The sequence below is a fragment of the Vespa mandarinia genome, chromosome 5, assembly GCF_050613455.1.
Source record: "Vespa mandarinia isolate Hongniang chromosome 5, ASM5061345v1, whole genome shotgun sequence".
Classification (NCBI taxonomy): Eukaryota; Metazoa; Arthropoda; class Insecta; order Hymenoptera; family Vespidae; genus Vespa; species Vespa mandarinia.
In genome coordinates, this window is record NC_140814.1 from 8,280,773 (window position 1) to 8,302,993 (window position 22,221).

A 22,221-nucleotide genomic window follows, 5' to 3' on the forward strand; every position below is an offset into this window, starting at 1 on the left:
TGTTAGACCGCTATGACTTTTCTTGGGATTCTTTTTCTCCTCGATTCTCTCCTCAAAGAAAGTATCGCGTTGGTCCGTACGTACGATGTTGTTGTGCATGGAGAATCATGGCTGGGAAGTAAAGAAGGCGTCAGTCACTCGTGATTTACGTGGAAGGAGAAACGAGGAATTTATGCAAGAGGCGTCGTCCCAACGGTACCATCTAACGACGATATCCTCCTCTTGTCTCCGACCTCATATCTTTAGCTCCGCTTTTTCTTTTCTCCGAGTTCCTCGATAGTGTATCGACGATGAGCGAGCGTGACTGCTAAATTAGATTTTGCCCGATTTTGACCTATGAATTTAGGATATGTGCGTTCGAGAATAAAAGCAATGGGCTAGAAAATAAGGAAAAAGCTAATATAGGAAGAATAAAGGAAGGCTCACAACGATAAAGCGGCAAAAATCTTTAGACTCGTTCAAGTTGTATATCCGAGAAGAAGATATTCTTGTCCTCGAGGAAAATACGATTACGGTTACTCAACGAATGTTCCGTCCGTTAGATTATAGCGCTCCCACAGCTCCTTTTCTTCCTTCCTTTACATTCACCCATTACTTCCTTCTCCCTTTTTACGCTTCGCATTTTGTGCTTCTTCCGTAATTTACTGCAGTGGCAGCGTCATCTCTCTTTTACCGCGGATCGTTTTCCATCGACCGCTCGCTCGGTCTTTTCATCTGTCCGCCCGCTCTATCGCGACTGTGTATACGTACGAGACGATACGTAGATAATTGTATCCGCGCGCGCGCGCACACACACACACATATATGCAACTATATGTATGTAAAGCTGTGATTGGTCGCGGCTATACGTACGTACTTAGGCATGCACGTACCTTCGCACATGCGAGAGGACGACGAATTCGTCTTCTCAAGCAAGTCCAAAGCAAAACGCATACATTTTCGCGTTTTCATTATTGTTCTCGAAGGCGGCCGTAATTTTGGCTATCAACCTTTCTTCCATCAACCACGTTCGTTACTTTTTCCTTTTCTCCTTTCTTCGTCCACAGGAGAGAAAGACACCATCGTAGGAGAAGGGTCCTTGTTCGTGCACAGGGCATTAACGTATCGCGTGATGAATACGAAGTGGGAAAGAAAAGGCTTGCCGATGGAGAAAACGACTGTCGACTCGGGGATTTCGTTCTACGACGTACTATGGAGTTTGCCGAGAGAAGCCATCTCTCTCCTCTTTCTCCGGCTATCCCTACCACTTTGAAGGAATAATCTTCCATGACCCTTTTACGCCCGTCTACTATCTTCTTTCGCCCTTTTGACCCCAAAGAACGGACGCGCACCCTTTTTCTCTTTCCTTTTCTCTTGTTCCATTCCTACTTCTTTCTACTCTCCCTGGAGACATCTGCTCTTTTACCTTTTGTTTCTAACCCCAAGTTCGCTCATACCTCTTTTCCAACCCTTCATCTCGAACGGACACGGTGACATGCTGTTGCCGCGGAAAATAGTCGAAAAATCCTTTATTCTTTTTCCTTTTTTCGTTCTTTGTCTTTTTCGGTGTTTCGATAATCGTCGTCGACGACAATCGCCGCCGACAATCGCCGACGACAATCGCGGTCGACAATCGCCGTCGACAATCGTCGTCTCATCGAGATTGCGTCTTTTCGAAGGAGGTAGTCGTTCTGGAAAATGGAAAAAAAAAAGAGAAAAAAAACGTTGCCGTTGGACTTCGATCGGTTTGAACTATGTCGGACGAGCGCCAATTTTTCGCATCTAATGCCGTGTTAGCGCGTTTTCATCGGCAATCAAATAAAAGTGTCTAGAAAATCGCATTGTTCCGCCAATTTTATTCAAACTGAAATAAATTAATCCCGAATATATATATATATATATATATATATATATATATATACACAGGCCCTTACTACTTAATTCGCCCTCTCGCACTGATATGTGTAATATCTACCGAAATATTGTACCTTTGATATTTTTCGCTTGAAAATCTATCTATACCTTCCACGAAAAATCGATTAAAATTGCGTAGAAACGTATGACGTCGTCGTTCTCTTTTTGAAAAATAAAACGAACTTACTCTTTCGAAAGCGTACTTTATGTTTTCAACCGTTACGTTCGCGTTGACGCGGTGAGAGTATACAATGAACGTAAAGGAAAATTTTTCAGCACGCCGCATTTTATTACATCTATTTCATCGTACATACGTAAATATACATACCCGTATGTACTTTACGTTTGAGATGCAACGCGTGCACATACAATAATGAGAGGTTGGAACGGTCTAAAGTAGAAATTTCATTTCAACGTATTTACGAGAAGTAAAAAGAGTGGTGATCGTAAAAGCTGTTGTCACGAGTTCACCGCGTCATACCTCGCGTTCTATTTCTATTGTTTTCCGGAAAATTCGAGAGATGCGCAAAACGTCTAGTCGAGAGGGATTTTGTTTTGTGCATGTAATCGTTTAAAGGTCGCAAGCAAATTTATTGAGATCTGCAGGATATCGAAAACGAAATCAAAATAGAAACGATGTAAAAAAAGAAAAAAAGGAAAAAAAGAAAAAAAAGAAAAAAAACACAAAAAAGAGAAACAAAGAAAAATGAAAAAATCGATAACGCTTCTATATATCGAGGAAAGAAGAGAACAGGAGGGTAGTTTACAGCATTTCACGTTGAAATTTCGATGGCATGCAGGGAATTTTACGATTTTAATTCAAAGGAGATGATTTTATGTCGGACGATGAACGAGTACCTCGAATCGTCGTTCTCTCTTTCCCTCTGCGTATGCTCGCATAACCAATAAAATGTGCCGCATACGCAGCATGCGATATCGAAGAAAGACGAACGAAACGCGGTAGAGAAAGAGAGGATAAATTGTGAAAGTCGCGCTAATAACCAGTACATTTCTACTGAGTTCCTCTTTTTCTTTTCATTCTTCTTTCGAAATATCCATTTTATCTCTCCGAAAGAAAATTGCAATTTGCGTGTAGCTTTCAGTTTCATAGTCCGCCGTCGCAGTTATCGTCAACTATTGGCGTCAAATTTAACCCGTTAGTTAAGTACAGTTATTACGCTCGAAATAAATCTTTCGTTTCAACGTGTAGAAATTTCGAAGCGTTGTTCGTTGCTTATGGAAGGAAGGTCCGACCGAACGACCGACCGACCGCGCCCGCCCGCCCAGCCGACCGGCTTATAAGGACTTATCGTAAAGGTCGGAAAGGGCTGAAGGGATAATACCATCATTTAATATATTAGGAATTAGGAATTAATCGTAAAGAGGTTTAAAGATAGAAATTGGCAAAGCACCTTGTATATAAATAAAGTGTGGAGTTCATCATCACCATTTTGTAGATATACCATTAAAAAAAGGAACAAACGAATTAAACGAGGTAGACGATCGGACTTGAAATATGTCGTCATAAACATTACATGGTTATTTATGATGATCGTCGACGTTAGAGAGACAATGCTTATCGAGGTAGAATGTGTGGCATTACCGCGTCGGCCCTTTTCAAAAGCTTATACTCTCTGAAAGCGATCGCGAGAGTTCCATTTCGGTGAATAGACACGCACGGTATGATCGAAGATGATTTCTCGGTCAGCGAATTTGACGTATTGGCAAACGTACCCGCGTTAGGTACAGGTATCGCTATATTTTCCATCCTATATCCCGCCTGTAATATATAGATAGGTAATATTCCGTATTAATATTCATAGGAAATATTTAGGGTCTCATTTTTGATGACAGACAAAAATCTGACAAAGATTTTTGTCCGTAACGATTCAAAAAGAAACTTAGACAAATCGATGTGACAAGTCAAGTTTACATATGTCGAAATAGATGTGTACATATATCGAATCAATTCAATTTCCGTGCGCGCATAGCCCTTTAAAATTCTCATTTTGCCTTGCGGTTTCTTTTGGTAAAAAACGTACGGAATCTACTCTGTAAGAAGCGTAATCGCGCAATTACGACCATAGGAAAGTAATGATTATTAATCGTGCAATGGGTTCCTATAGATTTTTTTATTTTCCCGATCACGTTGAAATCGAATCAATCCGGTTGTCTGCGTTTCTCGCACCGAACTGTGTACACTTGTAACTCTCTCCTTTCTTTTTCTTTCCTCGTGTTTCGAATAATTCGATTCTTAGAATCGTTATTCTCTTCGAGACTCGTTGCACAATCGAATTTCGCGACGATAACGCACACAATACGTATATATCCAACGAACTCGGAGTATCGCCTTCGGCGGCGTACTTACGACGTACATACGACGCATAATAAGGCGATCAAACTTTTACCGTTTAGATTCTCTTTCAATGGACTTTTTCTATCTCTTTTTCGGTCTTACTTTATTCGGGACTTACTTTCTCTCGTTGCAAAACGTAAATTTCCTATCGGTAGCGCGTAAAGCGAAAACGTTGAACAATGTTTCGTCGTCGATGGGGCAAAGGTAAAAGCACATGATCAAAGTTTCATTCAATTATAGTCAGCGAAACAAATTATTCCTTTTATTTCGAGAGCAGACGCATATTGTTGACTTTGACAAACCGATATCCTTTTAAAACATAGGACAGATGGGTGTGGAAGGAAAGAGGAGTCGTCGATAGAGAGAGGAGGGAGGGAGGGAGGGAGGGAGAGAGGGAAAGAGAGAGAGAGAGGATAATAATACGCGCTTCAGCGAAACAACTTTTCCGCGCCGGTAGAAACGCCGGACGACCGGACAAGGAGATAGAAAGAATGAAGGAGAGATAGGAGGAGGACGCTCGGCCGACCATTTCCTTTTTATTGAAGTATTTGTTTAACGGTGCTGCGGCTACGAGCTACGAGATGGAAGAGAGTGGTAGTAGTAAGGGTGGTAGTAGAAAGAAAAAGAAGAGAAGGAAAAAGGGTAAAGGCATCTAAGGTGGCGTCGTTTCTGTGAAAATTCTTCTAGTCTAGATACGTCTTACGTATGGAGAAGTGGCCCCGGGGGCGTGCTCTCGACTTGGCCGGACACGGAAGTGCTATACGGGAGAACGCGTAACGACCACCTACCAAATGTACCTATCTGTCCTATTGTGTGCCGGTATATATGTATATCCTTACACGTAAAATGTGTCGGAGAGATATTTTTATTGATAGACACGTCTACCTAAAATTTGCCGTAAAAGCTCTAAAAAAGCTCTTCGAATTTCACATCCTTTTTAGGTATGTCGCGACGCGTTAAAGTCGATAAATTATTCGCTTCGTAGCACCGATCTAAATGAACTCTTCAGGTTGCACAATTAGTTAATTCGATTCGCTAAACCCCTATAGTATAAGTGATACTAAACGATGATAATTTGCGCTTTGACATGGTATAATCGGATCATGTTTAGAATCATCAAACGATTTTTCGAGTATTAGACGCTTTTATCGTAGAAGCTTGGGTTTCGATGCAATATCCTCGCTTACGTCATAAAAGCTGCGCGCTCACTTAGTACTCGTTTATTCGTTTGGAAATTCAACGAGATATTACCACCGGTCAGCCACTGGCCTTAACGCCAGTTCCCTTTCTACTCGTAATCCTTACATTCGATCGTACCAATTACGCTCGAAAAGCGTAATACGTAACTTTGGAAATCCGTAGCGAGCAATAGCATTGTTCCGTTAAACAGATTTAACTCTGATCTAACTTTACTTGCTTTTATTTTTAATCAACATTTTTTTAACACTTTTATAGGGGAGGGGGGGGGGGGAGGAGAGAGAGAGAGAGAGAGGGAGGCAACAATTTTGACACACTATATACAATATATTATAATGTTATTACGAGCGGTGTGTATTCGACATTCTGCAAATAATGCACGTGGAGCGGAGGAAAAGGAGCCTAGAATTCTCTGGTAAATATTGAATTAGAATATCGGACGACGTCTCACGGATGTCTCCCTCTTGAAATATTTGCTTGGCAGAAAATGTGCGAGTGAGCGAACGCTCGGATATATTTTTAAACGTTAATAAAATGAATGAGAATGATAAAAGCGATAATTTGAAACGTATCAACGTCGATAAAATTATGTAGATATTAGTGCGATAATCGTCATCGACTAAGCTTACGAGTAGAAAGTCACGAAGGAGACGTCGTTTTTTCTTACGGATCGATCGGACTCATTCTCTGCAAAGTCATTCTATAGATAAAGCGGTCGTTATATACCATCCCTTCTTACCGAGATCGATAGCACTTAAACGCGCTAGCGTCGCGTGCCATCGAACGCGTACTACATGAGTCATTTTCACGAGCTTCGTGTGCCTGTTAGTTTTCCTTCTCTCTCTCTCTCTCTCTCTCTCTCTCTCTCTCTCTCTTCTTTCCCCTTTTTTTTTCTTTTTTTTTCCTTTTCAATTGTTCTCAATCGCACGTGAAGCACTACTTCTCTCCCTTCATGCTGTATCGTACCATCTTCGCAAAGGCTTTCCTCGATTTACAGATAATTTCAACGCGCGAACGTACATCGTTCATTTTCTTAAAAGACCGTGACTCGATTCGTTTACTCGTTCGTTGCGAGGGTTATTTTCGAGGTGCCAACCTTGTGCGCGATTTCATGTTCTACTTGACAATATTTTGCTATTTTCAATGTTGAAAAGTGAAACGAACGCGAACGCGAACGCGAAGCCTGGCAATGGCTCGTCATTAAACATTCAAACGTATAGCAAAAAAGAAGATGCATTTGCATCTCGCACTGCAACTGCGGGGATCCACGGGAAAAAGATAAATAATTCAAAGGTTTTTACGTAGCCAGGAAACAAAAAGGAAAAAAGGAAATTTCGAGCGGTGGTAATGGCGACGATTCGCTGGGATGGAAAATACCGACTCGACTCTTCGGCCTAAATCGACGGATAAATATCCGCTGAACGTTGTTTCCTACGACTTTTTCGACTTTTCCGTTCTAATTTTTGTTCTGCCACTATAAAAGGGAGTGAAATTTATTGGGGGGTGGGGTGCGTGGGTGGGGGGGGGGTGGAGATGGGAGAGGGAGAAAGAAAAAGAAAAAAAAGAAGAAAAGGAAAAAGAAAAGAAAAAAGAATAGACCGTCAGAACGCTGCCGAAAGTTTCAACGACACTTGAAAATAATTTGATAGGTGCCATTCGTTCATAGGAATTCGATACGATAATGCACGGTCATTACTTTATCCATGATTTCGTAAACATTCCTAATTCATAAACATTTAATTTTTCGAGAATCGAGTTGTTTAATAAGATAAGTCAATGGTCTAAATTCAAGGGGTGACGAGGCATTCAACAAGCGTCGCGCTGTGTTATCTTCCATCGCTTTCTTTCGCTTTACTACTTTCATTTTTTATATCTCCTTTTCTTTTCATCCAACGTTATTCCCGGTCGCGTTGTTCCTCATAATTCCTCGTAAAACACTTTTTCTTCCGTCCTCCTTCTATCGTCCATTCTCCTCTTCTTTCGCCACCGCCCCCTTTCTGTCGTCGTTTGCATAAAGCGAACTATCCGCACTTTTAATATACGCAAATGAACTTGCGCTCCGGAACTAATCATATTTGCATACGAAATAGCAATCTCCTTTGAGTCTCTGTCGTACTTATTAAGGCAGTTTAGTCGTCGAAAAAAATGTTGTATCGACCCTCCAGCCGATACGTTTCCGCGAGTCGTAGCGCTCGTTGTCTCGTCGAAAATCGAACCAATTGATTTTATTCACACACATTTTTTATTTTATACTTTATATCTACCATATAAATAGATCTTTCATATCTCTTTTGGTTAGACACGCGGCTGTTCGTATTTTAGTATCATTTTTTGCCATCTTCACGCACCGTTAATAGGATTTATTTCCAATCTTTCGCACTATGAATAACGCATGAACTTTCTAGTTGGGCGATAATTCGATACAATGTTTTATGTAAGGTCTCGTTTTATCGAAAACATTCGGAATGTATCTAAAAGTTAAAGACACTCGGAGAGTGCACTTGGTTATTTTCTCTCTTTTCTCCCTTTAGGTAATTTCGTTGGTTTGTGAGTCTCTTTTCGTTCTAGGTTTTCCTCTATCGATCGCTCGATCTACGTGAAAATCCGAAAGTTTGAACCTTATCGTCATTTAGTTATGCAGTCGCTCGAGGTAATTTCGGTCGGTGGACCTAACTGTTGGGTTTCAGTCTACCCTCGAGCCACATAACGTACACAATCGAAGTATTCCCATTAGAAATTAACAAAAGCTTGTCTTTGTGTACAATATGTACGGTTGACGAACGTAGGTGAACGATAGAAGGGTCAAAGGCAAACGTTCCTTTTCACGAGCTACCGTTTAGAAGCTCCCCTCTCTATGTACTTACTTTTTTGCTCAACTAGCAACGTAATAATAATAATAATAATAATAATAATAATAATAATAATAATAATAATAATAATAATAATAATAATAATAATAATAATAATAATAATAATAATAATATTCATCGACGTGCGCGATTCGACTTTCGAGCGTACGTACGTCTTTTTTTTGTTTCATTTCTCTCGTCATCGTGTATTCATTATTTTTTCATCGATCGCCAGCGCGTACCACGGAACGAGATTACGATTGGAAAGTCGTTGCATGTTTCGCGTTAATACTCTCGCCTGTCTATTAGATATACCCATTTTTCTTTATCTCTTCCTTGCGCTTCCACCTTGCAAATGTGGGATATTACTAAAAATCCTTATAACAGCGCGCTCTATCGCTTCGTTCTGTCCCATTAACTCACTAATTATCCTGAAAAAAAAAAAAAAAAAAAAAGAAAAAAACAACTGGCGCGGCACATCTAACTAACACGATTAACGAGCTCTCGATTTTCTCATTTCCAGGTGCCGCTTTGTGCATCCACTAACCGCACGAAGAGAGCCGCTTGACTAATCTTCGAAAAAAATGCATCCTCCTAATTCTCCTTAATCTCGACGATGGTCGTACGGCGATTTGAAAATCTCGTCTTCGGTTACGAGCGTTCGCGTCGCGATCGCTAGGCTTTCCCCCGAGAGAAACGGCGCGAGCGAGTTCTTCGAAGATGCGAAAGAGTTCCAAAGATGCGCAGGACCAGCAGCAATGGCTTAAAGCTCGATCTAACGGAGAACACGCCAGGTAGCTCGTTGTCTAGGTTACCGAACTTGGTCGAGCATGCGGAAAGTTGTCAGGCCCTGTCCACCGGCACGGGAGAGAATTTAAGCAGCAAATTGCCGAACGTGGTCGAGGGCTCGATGGACTATGGTAGCGAACGTAGGTCCTCCCGATACTTGGAGTATCAAGACTCGAAATCCTACCAGGATGGTCAGGCCGTCGGCTCGTCGGTGGCCGGTACCTACGATCACGTCGACTATCACGAGCAACAACTGAGGGCTTACAGGAATTGCGAGAGAAAGACAGGGCCGAGTTACGGTAGAGAAAACGTCGATAGATACGACGACAATAGAATATATCCGGAGGATGGTCCGAGGTACGATCGTCGGGGAACCGTCGAGGATAGAACCTACGAGGAATCGGATTTAGATGGGTCTTACGAAAGAAGCGACGCTCAAAAGTTGAGTGCAAGAGCTTATCCGACGGAGCTACAGGACACGTCGAGCACCAGACGATACTCGAGGGACTTGACGGATTACGAGTACGCCTCGAGATACACCGAGGAAACGTTAAAGCTCGAACCGAAGAAGGATCATCATCATCATCATCATCATCACCACCATCATCACTCCGGTAAGATCTACGAGCCCTCGGGCGCGTCGAAGGGTTACGAGTCCGGCGTTAAGACCCACGACTCGGCATACGAGCTCGGTGGTGGTGCTGGTCAACAACAGCAGGATCCGGTCTCGGCCGGTAGGAAGTATGAGAGCAAGTATCATTCGGCCGGCAAGATGTACGGGACTTTACCAAGATACGATACAACCGGCAAGTCCTCCAGTTACGAGGCAGCGGCTACCGGTTACGAGCCGAGATCGTTCGAGTCGAAGTACGAGGAGCAAGGATACGAGACCGGTAGCAAGGCTTTCGATTCGAAATACGAATTGACAAGCTCGAAGAGCTATGAGAGGTGCAAGTACGATGGTTCCTCGTCGGCCAGATATCGCGACAAGTCCTACGAGCAAACGCTCAAGATCGGAGAACTCAGTTCGTCCTCGTCGGCCGGTCCTTACGCGAGAAAACAGAATCAGGAACACGAGGACGTAACCGCGGAGAAGATGAACGGTTACAGGAAGAATACGTTCGAGGCCTACGGGGTTTACTCGGATCCGGAGGACGATCATGGTTTTCTAGCCGAGAAGAAGGCTCCTCAGTATACGTACAAGGGGGTAGTCGTTAACGCCAGCGGGGAGTCGAGCGTCGTCGAGAAGCGCACGAAGGACAACAGGCAAACGGAAATGCCACGAAGTCCTTGGTGCAGGCCTATGATTTTGCTGCTCCTTCTGGTCCTCCTCGTCGTTATTTTCGTATTCGTCGCTGGAATACTTTTGTATTTCAATTGTAAGTTCGTTCTACCACATTCACCTCAACCTAACTTATATAATTTTCAGCAATTCCATGATCTGTTGCGATGTATAACGTTTAACGTCCGATAGCTAACATCATCGTCGTTTAACTTAAAAAGAATTGGACGACGCGACATGTGCCGGCGATACGTTAAGCCAAAATCGCTAACTGTCTCTACGGACAGGTTTTATTGTCCCGATATTTTGACACGCTCGGCACGTAGGCCTACTAGCGATACCGTTTCTTCGGAATTACAATGCATTCTCGTAAAGAGGTAGAAAGGGAAAGGCATGGAAATAAACTCTATTAGACGTTCCTACTCCTACGAGGATTCTCTTTGAAGAAAAACAAAAAAAAAGGACAAAAGAAAAAAAAAAAACAACGAGCCGATTATCCAATGCAATTTATTCCAATAGTTCGAATAGAATTACACCGACTCGCGAGATTTAAAAAAAAAAAAAAAAGAAAAAAAAAAAAAAAAAACACGCTTTTACATGGTTTTGCTACCATCGAAATATCTCTTTTTGCTTCGTGAACCTTTGTTCCGACGATCGAACGCGTCGTCCCGAACTTTCCGAGAAAGATAAATTCGAGTTTTGCCGTTCGTTGGCCGAGTCTCTATGGCCGCTAACAATACCGGGAGGAATTTCTATCGTGGACATTTGTTATTCATTGTTTTCACCCTTCCTTCCTCGCTACCGCCCCATACGAGGACGTGTACGTATAAAAGAAGGGTCTACCTTGTCTCGGAGCATTATCGCGAAGGATCCTCTAGCTAGTGTACCGATTGGAATTTATTTCTCCGTAAGTTTTCTACACGCCCGGAATGGGATAGTAGGGAAAGGGATATAGCGAAGTTAAAAGGGAAGCGAGACGGGACGAATAGATTCTCGATCTCTCTCGGTCGAAAGTCATCCAAGATTTTTCCTCGTCGTCTTCCGACTCTATATATACGGCGATACCTTGAATGCTTAACAGGAAAGATAGAATTTGTTGTAGAGAGGAGAAATCGGAGATGCCTTCGATATTTCATTACAGGACCATCTCGGGTCCCTCGTATTTATGTAACGATCGATGAAGATTGGAAAAGGCGTTACGTTACGTCTCTGAAATCCAATTCGACGAAACTCTCTTAACAGTCGCGTAATGGGAGAACACACCCCGGCAAAGGTAAGGAGTACGGTTATCTCCTTGGGATTTCTATCCTACTCGAACTACATTGCCCCTATCGCTTTGTTTTCACGATGTGCCCGTCGGCTCGTCGTATCTAACGATTGGCCATTGAAAGAGAAAGAGACGCAAAAGGCGGCCGCAAGGATAAAACGACGAAGAAAAAGGAAAGGGAAAAGAAAAAAAAGAAAACAGAAAGGAAGGAACAAAAATTTTCTCACCCTCTTTCATCGTACGATTTTTGGTTTCTCTCAGTTTATAGCACGGTCCTTGGAACGATTTCGCAATGGCATTCGCCGCGTTAGTAGAAAGAGCAGAGGGGAAGAGAAAAGTCGTAGAAACGAAAGGTGAGTGTTCCCAGGATGGACGACGATCCTCCGCGATAACGCTGATAGACGACTGGGATCGTAGGTGGTAGGAGGGTAGAGGGGTTGGTTGGTACATTCCGAGTGGCTGCATTTGGCAGCGGTCGACAGGTTCCGCCGAACGATTCGGTTTATTTTCGGGTCAAGTTTTCGCTCGACCGCTTCGCAATCAGACAGAACATAGTCTATCGGACAATACATTTACTGCGACGTAGGACCATGACTCTCCCTACGTAGGGTTTCATGGTTCTCCTCTGTCTACTCGACACCGCTCGTTTCTCTCTCTCCTTTCCACGTACATATATGTATATTTCCCTAGTCTTTTCTCTCTAACTCTATTTCTAGCTTGCACACTCGTATTTTCAACGGGATTTTCGGGAAATTCGATTTCGCCGCCGGCAGCAGTACGATGTTACTACTGCGTCCTGTTCACGATTCCTGTCGGCGCCATTTGTAACGAGCGCAGTTCGACTCTCGACGAGCATACCATTTCTATCGATAAACTGCACTCGGCTCTTTCTATCCCTAGTTGAATCGAGAGTCAAGTTACTGTCCTCTACTGACTATCGCTCCTCTAAAATTCCGTTCTTACATTTGCTCGCGAAAGAATTCGAGCTGGGAAATGGTGCGTTCACACAGACATTCAACGATCTACGGTATTACGGCGTTGTTAATAGGGAAACTATTTCACGTTCGAGAGAGTGAGAGAGAAAGAGAGAGAATACGAGAAAGGATAGCGTGCAAATTCCTGCAGGGAATGGTCTCGAGGAAAAGCATACTCGGATCGAAGGTTCTTGCACCGCACGACGGCGTTCGCTCGACGGCTTTTTCTTGCCGCAAAGTTTTCGAGCTTCTCGGAACGCAAAGAAAAAGAGGATAGGAGGAGGAAGAAGAGAGGACAGGATCGAGGCAACTTACGGAAAAGACGTCAAGGGGAAGCGGTTGAACGCACAGAGGCGTGGAAGAGAGAGAGAGAGAGAGAGAGAGGGAGAGGAAAGAGAATTTATCGATCTTAGTCCTATTAACTTGACGAGCAAGTTAACATTAATCTTGGAAATATCAAATCGTTTCTATACGATTTTTCATTCTCTATCGTCGTCTTTTGTTAAGACTTTCAAATACATTCACTCGATTCGCTTTCAACTAACACGTGTCACACTTTTCTACGCGATGAAATTTATCTCGCTAGTGGATCAGCGCGTCGTTAAGGAGGATAACAAAGTTTTGCTTGCACGGCCTCAGGAACCTCTTCCGAAGGTTGCAATTTAAACTAGTTACGGAACGTTTATCGTCTCGCGGCAACGAATTTCGGTTCTCTGGTCGTCTCGTAAATGAACGAGAGCTTCGCCAAGGAAGTTTCCTCGGATTTGTGTGTGTGTGTGTGTGTATTTGTACCTCTGTGTATTCCACAATTTCTTCCTTAAAACGTGTCTGCTTGCCTATCCATCTGTCTGCCTACCTGCCCGTCTGCTTGACGATTTCGCTTCAAGGTGCAAAGTGCCTCTGCTCGCAATTTTGCTATTACCTGAAGATCCAATTTCGTTCGTCTTTCTCTTTCTCTCGTTTTCTGAAAATCCCTCCTCCCTTTCTCCGTCTTCTCTCTGAAATCTAACCTCCTCGCTGTTTTAGACTCCTTCCTACTCTTATGCGTTTCCCCAAGAATACTTTTCTCTTTGGATATATACGCGAAGAATAAATGAGTTGGCTATGAAGCGAGCTTAAACGTTCGAGAGATGTTTTAGGGATAACGAGGATAGTAAACGGAATACCTTGTAATAAAACAGAAAATTATTCGTTACCTCGAATAAGTATCGTAGAAAGGGTCTTTCTACTTTTCATCGGAATCGTCATTCTAATAACTCGAGCGAAGGATAAAGTACAGCTATGTTTTACAATGTCATTAAACGCAACTTAGAAATGTTATAGATAAGATTAGATGGAAAGGATAATTTCGTTTTTACGGGGATGCCCGGTTAATTAACGTCCCTAATCGACCTCAAGTTCAATCGAATTTAATAGAATTCAACGGGCCGAATTCGACTGGTCCGAGAGACGAAGGAACTTTTCTACGACAGGATTGTTCTCTCTATTGACACTAATCCCTCCTTTACTAAATGCTCATCGTTAATCGCTGCGGAATAGTAGGTCCTAGGATAAATGCGGTGATTTTGTCTATAAAGTAGCATCTCGCTGGATGTGGGGTGCATACGCCCGAGAAACGATGCGCTCTTTGTAATTTATGTGGAACAAATGTGCGCGCGCGCGCGCGCGCGCGAGCGGATTTTAGGGGGATCGTGGAAAAGCGGATAAGGAGGATCCGGGGGCTAGAGATATTCTCTCTGGCCTTAATATGATCGGCAGCGTCCTTAATCCCAAAACCCTGAGCCCATCCCTGAATTGTGACGCTGCGAGCTTGGCTGAGAACGAGGACGAAATGGAGGAATCGCGGGAAACGCTCATAAAGGCGGATGCGAACGCGTGCCTTACATACTAAATTCTCATTCTGCGGCAAAGGTCCGCAGTGCACGTACGGGACAGCTCGCATCGTACTCCCTTCACGTAAGCGAACCCTCTGCTCTTTCGAACTCTGTCCTTTGTGTGTGCTTCGACGTGCCTCCAAACGACTTCGATCGATTCGCTTTCTCGACCTTCTTGTCGGCGATCTCTCGCTTCTTTCTTCTTTTTCTTTTCTTACCTCTCTCTTGTATGTCGATAATACGATGATAAACTTAACCGTAAGGTAAGAAAATTTGATATTAGTAGTACTGTGTATATATATATATATATATATATATATATATATATATATATACACACACACGTATACACACGTGGTATATAGTAGATAATACCGTATATCGTTGTGATCGAAGTAATACTCGAGAACGGTCGAAGTAATACTCGCATCGATCCGGATATGAATTTTGTACGTATCGCTTATCGTATCAATTATTAATTGCATAGCCATCATTGTTAATTGACGTAGTATCTGACAATCCAAATTTTAAGCGATTTAACGGAATTTCAAAGTAACTTCGTCGACGATAAACGTGGCGGATATAACGATGAATCCATAGCCCCCTTATTCGTAACGGATGCGTTAAAAAATTCTTTGGATAGAGATAGCAATCCACTTACTTCCCCGTCCTATCGTCCAAAAGTTGATAAGGCAATTACCGGTTATTGCTCTTATATGTAAGGTCTTTAACAAATGGCTCTCTTAATGAAATTCTCCGTTGCCAGATCCAGTTTTGCCCGGGCATATATTTTAATAAAAGATACCGCCTCCGCCATTTTCTCTCCGTTCTCGCGAATGTTTCCATCGAGATATCGTATGCGCTGTTAATAGAAAATAACTACTATCTACGGTTTAACGAGCGCCTTGGACGAATCCTGTTCAACGAACCTACGTAGACACGTATCTATGGAGTTTCGAGCAAGTTTGAGCGAGTTTTTCCGTCACGTATCTCGACCTTTATATCACTTAACGCATCCTCCATTCTATCCTCGGCGTGTCCGTAAATTTTCGTCCTATGCTTTCGTTGAAATAACATTGAAGACGGACGCGCATCCGTGTGTGCTCGACGCAAACAGAGAACTCACGGGAGTTGGTAAGTATATTGGGCACGTGGGCGCAGTTAGGAAAGACGTGAGCACGAAACTGGAAGGAAAACTTTCTTCATTTTTCGCGCCGGTCGGTCGGTCGGTCGGTCGGTCGATCGGTCGGTCGATCGGTCGGACGGTCGATGAAAAGTTGTGCTGAAATATCGCCAGAATCAATCGCTAGCGCAGAGTGGCTCCGATCGAAAGAGTATTTTCTGTGTTTCTGTCGGAAGCTAGCCCCCGATCTTGGAACTCAAAAGGTTGAGAGAAAGTAATGACCAAGCTTTGAGCTTTGCAACGTAAATTCCTTTAGTAAATTTTATTCCTTTACGTCGACATAAGTACATCCCTGCACACCTAATTAGTCGTCATTTTTGTTCGTTACCTTTAAAGGTTATCGACGAGTAAGTAAGAGTAGATTCGGTCGGTCCGCATTAATCACTGATACTCGAATTGCACGACAAGCGTCCAAGTTATCGATCTCTCGGTATCGAAACGGATGATGTTACTGCATTCTCCTCGTATGATCCTCGAAAAGGGATCTTCATGTTCACATGATGACGATAGGGACGATACGAGCGTAGAACGTTTCACTAATTATCCCGCGTATCTGCGCATCTCATCAATTTATCGACATGAAACGCTCAATCGATGATTGAGAAATGGATATTGGGTGATGAAAAAAGTAAGGGGAAATGATAATTGCTTCGTCTATCGAATTTTTTTTTTCCCTTACGCCTATAGTTACATATTACTATTTCAATTAATCGTACGATACGGAAGATGGATTAATCGGATTAAAGGCGCATCGGCTTTGGCAGAACGGCCATAAAACGGGGGGAAAAAATTCGAATAACCGATTGCACGAGAACTAATGCGAAAGGAAGGAATTTAATCAGTCGCTGCGTCGCATACTATTCAAAGGGCCGATGGGTATATGTTCGATTCGAATTTGCTTAAGCTTCTGGAGATAGAGTTGGTATAAAGAAAACCGGATCGTCGTTCTACCCGATCTCGAGCGAGCCGAAAGATACATGTGGCCTGCCAGGAGGGATCGTCGCGTTGATGGCGACGAACGAATCAAAGCACGCCCATAATCGTCCTATTCGGCCTTTTTTTTCCCTCTTATTAGTTTAATAACTGCTTCGGTTGTCGAGGAAAGTAAAATGGAAAATTAATGCATTTCCAATTTCGCCGGGTCGGTTTGCAGGTCAATGAAGCAACAGGGAGCGTCCCCAAGTGTTCGCTCGGTCTGAAACGTTTTTCATAGAAATGGCGTTTTTCGATTCTCTTTGAAGTTTTTCACAAGAGTATACGCCTATACATAAATAGTACTTGGACCCTTCCTATTACAGGCACATTTTCGCGCAAACGCATTTACTCCAGGGCCCCTTCGATAAAGAGAAAAAGAAAATGAAATATCGCGTCTACGTGTACGAAGTATCAAATTAGTCTTTGACCAAAAACGATATCGATGCAGAAAGATGTCTCTCGCTTTTGCCATGCCATAAATCGTTCTACAAACAATCCCTTTTACTCATTCCCAATTCTATTACGGTAACGTTTCGTAAACGGCCCACGGCTACGCGTTCGAAATAATTTACAATGTTTTCCAACGCATTTTCTTCTCGTTTAAACTCTTGCGCCGTTTGCAAATTCTCTCGATATTTTCACATCTCGCGTTTCGTCACGATGGCCTTTTGTACGATTGACATCAAGTTTGACAGTTGGTGCGAACTAATAATCATGAGCGATGATCGGTATTTGTAAGATATTAAGCCGATAGAGAGAGAGAGAGAGAGAGAGAGAGAGAGAGAGAGAGAGAGAGAGAGAGAGAGAGAGAGAGCACACTTAGAACGGTTCGGTACGCAATGCGAGCGTAACGACGGGTGGCGTGTTTTACCGCGTTGCTTGTGGGAGTGACGACACGTGTTAACCATGTGCGCGCCAAGCCACGGATATATAGCTCGAACGGAAAAGGGAAAATATAGGGGAAAATATTGGCAAGATTTCGGCGAGATATCTCCGCGCGCGAGTTCTCATGGAAGCCGGCTGCATACATATCGTTACTTAGTAAGAGCGCCACCTGTCTTCAACTGCTCCTCGTTTACCGTAATCCCATACTCCCTCCTACGTTCGAAAAGACGTCGGCCCTTACGAATTACCGTCCATTCGCCGATCGCATCGTTTTTGCTTAGCCATTCGAAAATGAAAATCCACCCGGCAAGTGTACGAATAGAAAGTCAAACGTCGAAAACGTCCCCTCCGTATTTTCCTTCGTTTCTACGCGCACAGGTCAACATATATATCAATTTATGGATTTATGGATAGTACCGGGATAGTATCGATCCTGCGATACGAGTTCTCGGTTGAAAAATCCTATCGTTGCTATCGATCGATCTCGTAACGAGACAAACTTCTAATTGCTTTTGCGTTCTTGATGGATAAAGCGTAGCTGTATTCGAGAATTTGCCATTCAGATTTCATCTACGTGATAGTAGCACGTAGACGCGCATGAGTCCGGCCGCATCGCGGAACAATGGTTATTAAAAATTGTACGGTATCGCGATCTCCAGCTGCTCTATCTTCGTCGAGGCGAATAATCGAAAAAAATGCTCTGACCGGGTAACAGTAATAAATCATTCGCTTCGCTAACCACCGAACAACGGATGGGGAACTTTATAATAAAATTTCTCAAAAGCTTACAAATTGCTAACTATACGCGAGGGTAGGTATACCTACTTTTCTTTTTTTTTTTTTTTTATGTAATGTCTAGTAAGTCGAAGCTTCGTAAATGCGCATTATGAAAATTAGGATAACGTTATGTCGCGCGATTATAAGTGATAATAACAATAACAATAACCCTAGCTTCCAACGCGTACGCATTCGTTCCACGTATCCAACTTTAATCGTGCTCATTTCCTAATAAACGTCACGTACGTTTCGTTATTATCACTCGTGTTCGTTATTATCGTTACGTTATCGTTCCGTCTCGTTTACGCTACCTTCAATAGATTTTCGGCGCGATGAGAGCTACGTAATAGCGAAAACTTTAGGCGTATCCTTTACTTATTGTTACAACTGAGACGATTTCGAAATACGTCTTTCGTGGATTAAACGCAACCGGCTTTCCGCTTATTTCCCGAAATTCATATGAAAACTTGTAATTATTTTCAACGTCATACGTGCGCTGGCGCACGACGCTGGAGGAGGCTCTTCATTAAAGGGATACCCAGGAAAGGATAATTAAAAGTTTCACGAGGAACATCAGACCAGCAGCAGCAGCAGCAGCAGCAGCAGCAACGGATGTTGCGCGGAGTCAAGGACCCGGTAGTCCCTGTTATTTGCTTCTGAAACTTTAGCCCGGCCCAAGTTAACGTCGTCTACCTTTCAACGCGTTTTCCTTAACTGGCTCGACACGTTCCTCCAGCGAATCGCTTTAGTCGCCTAAGAACGCATCGCGGAGACAATAAACTCCATACGAACTTCGTACTCCATCGAGCTCATATCATCGACATTTATTTTTTTCTACGTTACTAAGCGTAATCACTAATGGTAAAGGTAAATGCGCTTGCTTTCGATTGCTCTATCACTAATCGAAGACTAATACTAACCCTTTCTCTTTTCAGATATGTCCTACAAACCACGCCATCCCGTTGTCGAGGGTAAGTCATTGACAAATGCTCTCGCACGTTCTTGCAGCTTTTTGCTTAATCTTTAACAAACGAACGTGCCGAAAAGTCCTACAAGTGATAGATTACTTTTCCCTTATTTTTATTTAAAAATATTACGTATCTTTGCAAAGTCGAAAAAAAGAGGATTTATCTCAGGGGCTCGAAGGGGCTCTAACGTTGCATGTCCAATTCCACAGAAGGGGGGAGTCGACGGTTGTAAGAAATGCACCTACGCCGATTTCAACCGACATAGGACTCAATTAACCAAGCACACTCTCTTGCTTCAATGGAAAAAAAAAAAAAAAAAAAAAGAAACATTTTCTCTTCGAAGAAGGAAATTTGAAGAGGGAAGCTCGATTCGTATAAAATGTGCAAGAGGATCTAAGGGTGAAGCTACTTTAAAAAAGGGCCTATTGTCATTTTGAAAAGCGATCCTCGTTACCTCTCGTTCGCTTTCATCGGACGATGAATAAGCGCGCTGGTTGTATTCTTTCTCTTCTTTGAAATCTTGGAATATACCCGACGCGAAGGAGGGAACGTTGGGCGCGCGATATTCATCGTTCATCCTAGACGTTTTCTGTCCTTAATAGCTCCTTTTCTAATCGAAAAAATCTTAAAAATCACTTGGTATTAAGCTACGCGAAAAACGCACCGTCCAAATTTACCGTCTCTCTCGGCAGATGACTCGCCTTAAAATAGAAAAACCGAGGACCGCGCGTAATACGAACCCTTTCGTCTTTGCTTCGTGCGATTGCAAAGTGCGGCCAAGTACACTATCGTATATCTCTTATGTTTTCGTTACTTCGAATTGGCGAAATAATTAAAATCAATATTTTGGCTAAAGTTAAATAACGATAGCGTAAGTAAAAACGTTCCGAGTTCTTTAAGTAGACACGGAGAGAAAGGAAAACCGAAGAAAGTTTAACGACCAACGACTTTGCTAACAAGGTACACGAGCAATTATCGAGGCTTCCTTAATACGCGCGCAATGTGTCAGCGAAGCGAAGAGAAGAGCGATTTTCAATACCGAATGAAAAAGACTGCGTCAGCTCGAAATTCCTTTACTCGACCGATTGACTTTCGAGGTATGCGTGCCCGCGCGTCTGGAGCGCAGCGAGAGAGAGAGAGAGAGAGAGAGAGAGAGAGAGAGAGAGAGAGAAAACAAAAACAAAAAAGAAAGGAAAGAAAAGAAAAAGGCGCGAACGAGCGTGCGACGGAAGAAAAAGAATTACTATTACGGCGCGTTCCACGGAAGACAACGCTCATACCGCACGGTTATGCGCCTCGTAAAGCTCGTCTTTCATTCTCTAAACTTTGTTACTTTCAGCAATGAAAACTGGAAAATTTCACTACACTTTTATTTCCGCTCTGTCACGTAGCCGGAGACGCGGAATTCCTTCTCTCGTTTCGCACGCGTACCCCCCATATACGTACATATTACATGTACATATACCTACGTATTGTAGATATAGGTATGTACGCGCTTCTACGTGCAAATGCATGGACCCACCATTCGAGTCTACTGAAAAAACGTTTCGCGTGTTACACGTCTAAACGTAATTCACGATATTTTTCGAGGAGAAAACGGAAACGTAATATTCTCCAAGCAGCTACGTAGGTGTATTATATAGTATTAATTTTCACATTTTCTTTTCATTTTTAATTAACAAAATGGCGTCGATCTTGTTCGCCCTTTCTTTTTTTCCTTTTAACCGAATATTCGAAGGAGCAAAATAAATCGTACCAACGACATATGAGAATTTTTCTCTTTTTATCTTACTCCTTTTGTCGAGAACTCATTTTACGGTCTATTATCGGAAGCAAACGAGTTATATGCGGATAAAGGTAGATAGAACAACCGCAATGTAGAAACGAGAAAGAGATCGAGAGCCGCGCTAAAAGGTATATGGAAAAGAGGATGAGCGAAGGTGGATGGAAAGAAGTAGTAACGAGAACGAGAGAGAGACAGAAAGAGAGAGGAGTAATGGACGTGTAAAAGGTTGGGGGGAAAAAAATATACATACATTTGTACGAGCTGCCCCGCATCTTGCTGTCTTCCAGCGAGCGTAATTACGAACGTTTGTCGGCGAGCCTGTTAATTAACAGCGTGCGAAAAACGAGGTTAGACAAATAACGCGTAGAGAAAAAATGACGAGGGAAGTTTTCGAATCGTGCGTTCGTCCATTTCGTTTATTCCCAGAATACGACGACACGCCTCAGTATGTCGTATGCCCAGTGATATGCGCGTACGATCTCTCTGACACGTCCAAGAACTCTTTTAGCGTCCTTTTTCTTTTCTTTTCTTTTCTTTTCTTTTCTTTTCTTTTTCTTCTTTCTTTTCTTTTTTCTTCTTCCTTTTTTTTTCTTTTTTCCCTTTTACCTTTTCGTTTCTTTTCGTTCAAAGTCCGCGAAAAACATCTCGAGATCGGCTGAGGATTCTCAAGCGAGCCTTGGGAATACTAGCGGCACGATTATCAATTATTAGCAAAGTTAGAGTACATACGTAGAGAGGAGCGAACGTTGGATAGGGTTACCATTGTTCGAATAGTTTACCAATACTAACGTTTCGACGATGCACCGCGCACGGATATTCAAAGTTCGAACATTCGGATATTGAATACGGTTAGGCGGAAATTGCGAATACTCCGGATGACGTGGATACTTTGACTGTGGTTACTTCGAGCGGTATTAGATGTTCCGATGACAGTATTACGCACAAGCGACGGACTTTGAGTTCGACTATGCACTGGAATGTCGGATCATTTGGCACAATGTACATTTAGATGCAGTCCCTAGCTTGCATTCCTCCGCAATCTCTCTGTAACCCCTCTGAGATCAGCGACGTTCGTTGATCTTATCGAGTGAATGCGTTATGGGCCGCTGTGAGAGATCGCGCGACCAACGGGGCTGATTATTTCCATTTTAATGGGTCCATTCGAT

The 22,221-nt window shown here is 42.8% G+C and overlaps 1 protein-coding gene across 6 annotated transcripts in view; it reads left to right on the top strand.

Moving 5' to 3' along the window:
- LOC118450580 (agrin) overlaps positions 1–22,221 on the top strand; it is a 239,896-nt gene that overhangs the window by 77,127 nt on the left and 140,548 nt on the right. For 4 of the 6 annotated variants that reach the window (XM_035886418.2, XM_085656938.1, XM_085656939.1 and 1 more), the window contains exons 2-3: positions 8,819–10,463; positions 19,237–19,272. The exons of 1 other annotated variant lie outside the window; for it this stretch is intronic. In XM_035886418.2, coding sequence (XP_035742311.2) covers positions 9,035–10,463; positions 19,237–19,272 — 1,465 coding nt within the window. In that variant the 5' untranslated portion in view covers positions 8,819–9,034. The remainder of the gene's footprint in view (positions 1–8,818; positions 10,464–19,236; positions 19,273–22,221) is intronic. One more of the 6 variants, XM_085656940.1, reaches the window with a different exon arrangement.